General features: G+C 50.2%; 1 protein-coding gene across 3 annotated transcripts; it reads right to left on the reverse strand.

Annotated features, from left to right (window-relative positions):
* Positions 1-432: 432 nt before the first annotated feature.
* On the reverse strand, positions 433-6477 carry LOC309483826 (uncharacterized protein). 3 transcript variants are annotated; one of them, XM_082149861.1, is made up of 2 exons: positions 2179-6477; positions 433-1817 (listed from the first exon to the last, which is right to left on the reverse strand). In XM_082149861.1, the coding sequence occupies exon 1, from the start codon at positions 6221-6223 to the stop codon at positions 4766-4768; it is 1458 nt and encodes a 485-aa protein (XP_082005987.1). In that variant the 5' UTR covers positions 6224-6477; the 3' UTR covers positions 433-1817; positions 2179-4765. The 3 variants fall into 3 exon arrangements, with proteins under 3 accessions (XP_082005987.1, XP_082005989.1, XP_082005988.1); XM_082149863.1 differs by having other exon boundaries at positions 433-1756; positions 2176-6477; XM_082149862.1 differs by lacking the exon at positions 433-1817 and adding an exon at positions 1832-2007 and having other exon boundaries at positions 2133-6477.
* Between the last annotated feature and the right edge of the window lie 1205 nt (positions 6478-7682).

The raw sequence follows: 7682 nt of genomic DNA on the forward strand, positions 1-7682 counted from the left end.
GCAACCTCGAGTCAGGGAGAGGGGGAGGTGATACACGGCTCTACAGTATTTTTAAAGTGATTGCAGTACCAGTTTTGGCCACAATCCTACATACGGTACCTTTAAATGATAAAGCACAGGTAAAAAAAAAAAGAAAAAAAAAAAGACTGGATTTATTTATATTATGAGCATGATAAAGCAGACCACACATTTACAAATAAAGGTTATTTATTAATTGTTCAAAAGGTTATTTATAGTGTAAAAAGGTTCTTTGGATCACTAAAATGTTCTTCACACTTGTTTCTTTTAAGAGCTATTTACTGAAAAGTTCTTTGGGGAACCAAAACTGGCTCCCTTTCAGTTGGGTCACGTCTGACTACATCTCCGTTCCCTCCTCCAGGGAACGAGGGTTACATTCGTAACCGAGAGATTCTTCTATGGCATCACTGCAAAAAAACGTCTCAGGTTACGACTGTAACCTATGTTCCCTGAGAACAGGGAACGAGACACTACGTCAGAATGACGCTATGGGGAACGCCTCAGGCGTGACAGGTGTCTGAAATCAAATATCATCTCACAGCAATCATGCTGACCGGCGACAGCCCGTGAATCATTAGCGTGAATGATTAACGTGCAACCTGCAAGTATAAAAGGGGCGCTTTGCAAACATGACAACATCCTATCGTCTGAAGGGACTGTTGCAGGCAGGCCCCGAGGCATGGCAGGAAGACGTAGTGTCTCGTTCCCTGTTCTCAGGGAACATAGGTTACAGTCGTAACCTGAGACGTTCCCTTTCGAAAGGGAACTCTACACTACGTCAGAATGACGCTATGGGGAACGATATACCAACGCCACCATGCTAAGGGGAGTGCATGCCAAAAGGCAGTGACAACTGTCAGAACCGGCAATTCAAATGAACGCTAGTACCACTCACCCCCAGGTCACACTGAGCTGTCAGTGACAGCACTCCCTACGGTCATAGCCCAAGCTAAATGACACCACAGAAAACCTCCATAAACATAGTTTAGTGAAAGGTCTACCTGGGCCTGCTCAAGGGCCAAGGACCACAACTTCAACTTCTTAGAAGGGGTCCCTTCTAGGGAATGTGGCTAGGGAACCTGAGGAACCCCAGCCAGTCACTATTCAGGGGAACGTGCCGCCTGAAACGCCACCAGGCAGGCCTGACCTGGTGTCACTATATAAGACACTACAGTCTGGCCACTTCCTGTCTGTCCGAAGACAGAGCCTCTGGACACTTGCCTTTAGGAAGGCATCCAACCCGAGGGACTGTGAAGCAGGCAGTGAACCACTCGGACCGGATCTCAGAGACGGGATATCCTGGAGAGTATGACTCAGCATAGTGCTTTACAACCCTTGCCAGCGAGGGGAGTTTCTCTACTCAATCCACGGATCAACTCAGTGTTTGTGTTTCAAAACACTGAGGAGGCCTGTGAGGGCCTAAGGGCTGATCTAACTGGGAGGCCTCAAGAGAGGCCTACGACCGACTGACCAGACTCAGGAGACCACATACTCAAACTGACCCTCAGTGAGGGGAGGAGCATTAGATCTACCTGGTAGGCAACCAGGCTGTAGCAGGAAAAAGAGGTTCCAGGAGGGAACCCGTAGCAGAGAATAAAAACTTGAGTCGAGCCAGGGCGCAAGCTCACCTTCGCTAGCTGCCTGATAAGGTCTGCTAAACTGAAAGTAAGCGGCCACTAGCTTACAAAAACCCAGCACCACTGTGAAACTACTCTCAGGGAGACCTGGAGAGGCCTTACTACCTGACAACCACAGTATGTGGGAGCTCACTTTCAGAGAGGCCTGGTGAAGCCTACTATCTGATAGCCACAGAACGTGGGAGCTCACTTTCAGGGAGGCCTGAAGAGGCCTACTACCTTAAAGACCATGCTAAGTGGAAACGCACAGTAAGTGGGAGCTAACCCTCCAGGGAGGCCTGGTAAGGCCTACTACATGACAACCACAGTATGTGGGAGCTCGACTTCAGGGAGGCCTAGTGAGGCCTACTACCTGATAACCACAGTGCATGGGAGTTCACTTACAAAGAGGCCCAGAGAGGCCTGCTACATGACAACCACAAAACGTGGGAGCTCAACTTAAGGGAGGCCTAGTGAGGCCTACTACCTGATAACGACAGTGCATGGGAGTTCACTTACAGAGAGGCCTGGAGAGGCCTACTACCTGACAACCACAGTATGTGGGAGCTCACCTTCAGAGAGGCTTGGTGAAGCCTACTATCTGATAACCACAGAACGTGGAAGCTCACTTTCAGAGAGGCCTGGAGAGGCCTACTACCTGACAACCACAGTATGTGGGAGCTCACCTTCAGAGAGGCCTGATGAAGCCTACTATCTGATAACCACAGAACGTGGAAGCTCACTTTCAGAGAGGCCTGGAGAGGCCTACTACCTGACAACCACAGTATGTGGGAGCTCTCCTTCAGAGAGGCCTGGTGAAGCCTACTATCTGATAACCACAGAACGTGGGAGCTCAAGAAAAACCACATTAAGTGGAAACTCAAAGTATGATGGAACTCAACTCCAGGGAAGCCTGGTGAGGCCTACTACCAGAGAACCATGACATGAAGGAGCTTACTTTCAGGGAGGCCTGGAGAGGCCTACTACCTGAAAACCACAGCTGACAGTGGGCCAGACTGGCAGTCCAGTTGACTGTCTATGGGGCTTTGCCTTCAGGGAGGCCTTATGAGGCCTACTACCTGATAGTTCAACCTCAGGGCCACTTAGTACCACAGTATGAGGGATTCAGCCCTCAGGGAGGCCTAGTAAAGCCTACTACCTGATCCCCACAAAAAAATGTGGGAGCCCATCTTCAGGGAGGCCTGCAGAGGCCTACTTCCTGAAACGGTCTAATCAGCTGGATGTGTACTGCTGCTGGGGACTCGCCTAACAGGGAGGCCCGGTCGAGCCTACTAGCTGATAGCGAGTCTTTCTGCTACTTTAATGAACACTGCTGGAACCATACTAATAAAAACTTTCCTAAAGTTTTGACCTAGTGTATGCTCCACAATGTTGTGACCCACCTCCGAGGAGGCCTGTTAAGACCTACTACTCGGTAGTGAGTCTTCTGCCCGAACTACCAGGGCCAACCAACGAAGGTGAGCTGGCCTAGGAGCCCTATCTTAGGGGCTACCCGGTCAAGGAGGCCTGCTGGGGCCTACTACCTAACTGTGCAGCCTTCAAGGCAGAAAAACTGTTACTACAGCGCTTACAGCATCCTGGTACCTAATCACATTGCCAAAGGCAGTGTACTCCGCAAAAAGCAATACCCCTATAGCAGGGGAGTACAACATACGCCACTCTGCCTAGTGGAGGCCCCACTTTAAGGGCCTACCTACTATATGCATGGGCGTCAGCTCATGGCAATGCTCTGGCTTCAAGGGAGCGGAGTTCAAAAGACCGGAATGAAATGTAGTTAGAACTCCCTGCTCAACCGAAGCCATCGTGGTATGAGGTAGATAATACAGAGCTGAGAATGGAATACTCAAAACTACCCTGAGTTAGCAGGGGAGTAAAACCATATGCCCCTGAAAATTTAGACAGGGAGCGAGCCTGTGAATGGCTCCAAAGGGTGACAGGGATTTGTCCTGTGCCCAGCCTAGGGGAGCGGGGCTTGCTTGCAAGCCAACCAACTTCTACCCATCACTCGAGCGGTTCAGCTCAACGGGCTAAGTGGAGCCAGCTCAAGGCCTAATCATAAGTAGCTCTGTTCGGCAGGGTCTGGCAAACTATCACATCGCAGAGCGAAAGACAGCCTAACCCTGCCTGAAGGATCATACCTCAACTACCACCCTGCATTACTCTATCACCCCTGAATGCAGTGAAAGGGGCGGGCCTTGGCCAACAACTCCCATTTAAGGGAGGAGGCTGAAATAAAGGGGAGGAAGCCTACACCTTGAATGAATGCGGCAGCTATACTTAGCAGAACGCCTCCAAAACCCCTAGCATAGCCTAGGCCAGCTATAGAGGCGGCCCGGGTGAGGGCCGACCTACAAGCATAGATCTACCTGAGGGCTCGGAGGAGCCACAGCCTACTTGATTGAGAGGCTGTAAAACACTCACCTACTGACACCTTACAGAGCTCAGGGGAGCGAAGTACTCAGGATACCAATGTCACAAACCAATAGGTAAGACATAAGATCTATCTGAAGCGCCAGCGTCAGTCTAAACCTAAAGCAAAAAAGTTCCTTTTTTTTTTTTTTTTTTAGGAAGACCAACTACTCTACCCCAGGGTGGCTAACAGCCCTGCGGCTAAAAAGAAATGAGCGGTGGCCCACCACGCATAAAAAATGTTATGACAGGAAGGCCATCACATACTCAAAACGGAAGCCAATTTTCCTTGAGCTTCTCGTTAGATCGTTCCAGCCACCAACTGGGGAGGCTTCAGGGCCCTGAAGTCTCCATACTTTACCTTTTTATTCTAAGAATAACCCCTAGGTCTATACAGGGAACAAGGCTTCTGTAGAGAGATACAAATAAGTGTTAGTTATACACACAAATTCTCCAAAAACCAAAAAAGTTCACCTGCGGCGTGCGGAGTGAAGACTTCACCAGAAAGGTCTCAACGAACCTGGGGTCCACCACTTTTACATGCCTAAAAGAGGCACTCACATCAACCAGTTGCTACGGCGGGCCATCAGAACATAGTTCTCATCATAGGCCCAACCCCAGGACTGGTGTAACGCAAACGCCTGGGGAGTAAAGAAGAGGGAGAGGGCCGGTAGAAAAAGCCCTCCAGGGAGGTCATACCCTTACTTCCGCTGAGCGCTGCTCCGCTTGTGCTGAATGACCTCCCTTAAGTCCCTCTTCTTGCGGGAGGCTCGCCTTCTCTGCGTCCTACTCCTCCCTGGAGGGGGCGCACGAGAGGCAACACTAGACCTCTGGTCCTGTCTATGGTCCTCGGACCAAGACGGACCAGGTCCTCCCGCCTGCCTGGGCCGGGGCCCGGATCTCAGCGGTATACAAGTTTTAAATGCGGCTGAGCGCGCCTTCGCCTCCCTAAACTTTCCAACCACCGCCTCAACGGAGGTGCCGAAAAGTTTAGTGGGCGAAACTGGTGAATCAAGGAGAAGGGCTTTTTCCTTCTCCCCGATATCAGCCAAGTTGAGCCACAGATGCCTCTCCGTGGCCACCATCGCCGCCATCGACCGGCCGATCGCGGCAGCAGTCTGTTTAGTGGCCCGGAGAGACAAATCTGTGGTCCGGCGCAACTCAGCGACCGCCTCAGGGGACAGCCCCGTCCCCTGGTCGAGATCCCGCAGCAGATCAGCTTGGTAGGCTTGGAGCACTGCCATGGTGTGAAGGGCAGCACCAGCCTGACCTGCTGCCATGTACGCTCTGCCATTCAAGCGAGCCGTGACTTTAAGAGGCTTGGATGGCAGAGTCGGAGCTTTTAGTGTCGACGCCCGCCCAGATACGAGATAGTTCGCAAACGTCTCGTCAATGGGCGGCATCGACACATAACCATACTCCCCGATCCCCTCAACATCAGCGAAATTACCCCGCTGATGTCGATGAATACGGGCCGAGTATGGTTTCTCCCATGCCCTCTCGATCTCAGAATGAAGATCCGGAAGGAATGGGAGGCTCCGTTGAGCTGGTGGTCTATGTTCAGGGAGAAATCGATCGTCTAACCGGCCGCGAGCGATCTCTCCCTGAGCGCGCCGCCATGGCAACTGAAGCTTGTCAGTGGCGCGCTCCATAACTTCCACCAACTCAGCGTACATGGGGCAGGATGGCTGACGAGGTTGAGGATCTGATTCATCCTCCTCAGCCATCTCTTGCCCAGCCTGAAGAGCACTCGCTGCAGTATCAGTAGGAGAATCTTCTCCGTCATCCACCTGCAGCTCACTCTCGTCAGCCGATGACTCGTCCGAGAGGTGAACAACCCTCTCGAGACTGTCAGCGAGCTCCATCTGGGAGCCCCATGAAGCGCGTCGCCGCTCTGCCTCGGCACGAGCGGGACCCGATCCGCGAGGACCAGATGCTGAACTCTCTCCCCTCGAGAAGAGAGCCAGACGAGAGCGGAGCGTTCTCATAGGAAAACACTCACAGTTTGCACAGGATGCTCCCTCGAGAGCATCCCGTGCGTGCTCTTCACCCAGACAGTACACGCACATCTCGTGAGTGTCACCCGGCGACAAATATCTTGGGCACGGGTCAACACATTTGACAAATTCCTTAGGACTTGCCTTGGACGTGCGTTTCATTTCCTTGCTGGAGTAGACGTTTTTAAATTACAGACAAAAACAGTCCCTGAAGACGAAAAGATGTTGTCATGTTTGCAAAGCGCCCCTTTTATACTTGCAGGTTGCACGTTAATCATTCACGCTAATGATTCACGGGCTGTCGCCGGTCAGCATGATTGCTGTGAGATGATATTTGATTTCAGACACCTGTCACGCCTGAGGCGTTCCCCATAGCGTCATTCTGACGTAGTGTAGAGTTCCCTTTCGAAAGGGAACAAAACAAAACATGGAACATTTATTTTGAAGAGTGTAGCATAATCTGCAGACTTTACTGCATAACTATGCACACACCTGGATATATACACAATGAAATTGAATTGTGATGCAGTGCTATTTCAGCACAGACCCCTGGATGAACTGGATTGTGGGATGTTAGAGGTTTTGCTTTGAAATACTGCATGTAAATATGGTGCAACTTGTCCCATAGCCTCCACCGAAGCATCCATCTGCTCCCACTGTAAGTTCCACCATGTGATTTGCATATTCTAAAAAGTGCAAGGTCCACCCAGTATACCTGCTCAGAGGCCAAAGCGGCCCTCGTCTCCGGTCCCCGTGGGCACACTCACAGACACTAGCACTGCTCTTTATCTCTATCTAAATGGCTCTCGACTCATCTCTGAATAATACCAATCTGCTCAGAGCTGATAGGTCAGAGAAGAAAGGGGAAAAAACACACCCTGCAGCAAATAAAAAAAGTAAGCGAAGAAAGAAAATGCAAAAACGATAAATAAGACAGATAGTTTGTTTCATTGTTCTGGGCGGCAGTTGGGGGGAGGTCGGATCTTTTTATGCACACTAAGCAGAACAATACGGCCGAGACCACTGATGAAACGTCGAGTCCTCCAGCAACGGAGTGTCTCGTCTGGGTGGGCCGCCACTCGCCAGCGGGCCGGGCTTGATAAAAGTAGCGCTGGCTGATAACTGATAGAATTGGTCTGGGTGAATCTTCTGCCGCGGGGTCTGTCTCCGACAGCCTGTATGAGCTTTAATAAAATCATTAGAATGTAAATGCATTATTGCAAAATAAGAGCCTAACGTCGGCTTGACATTATCTGTCAGTGGCGAATGAATGTGCCGATTACCAGTCTCCGATTAGATGATAGCGACGACTTATCTTTATTAAAATGTTCTCAAATGGAGTCTTCATTTCATATGATTGAGTTTTAAGCAAATGTAATATCCAGTCGTGCTGAAAGGCAGATGCCGGACGCAAAATAATTAGTGTAGATTTCGCATTGCATACAAGTGTTTCATAACAAATCAGATTTCGTGTTCCGTCTCTGTATTTGCATAAAAAAGAGACGGATGTTCTAATAAGGAGATTATTGAAAGAATTACCTTGTGTAACAAGTTTCATAAACATGTAAGGGGGAAAAAACAACATCTGATTCATCTAAAAGTTTTCACGGCGTTGTTGGGT

Source organism: Leuciscus leuciscus (genome assembly GCF_965113295.1).
Source record: "Leuciscus leuciscus genome assembly, chromosome: 20".
In the NCBI taxonomy this organism is placed as follows: Eukaryota; Metazoa; Chordata; class Actinopteri; order Cypriniformes; family Leuciscidae; genus Leuciscus; species Leuciscus leuciscus.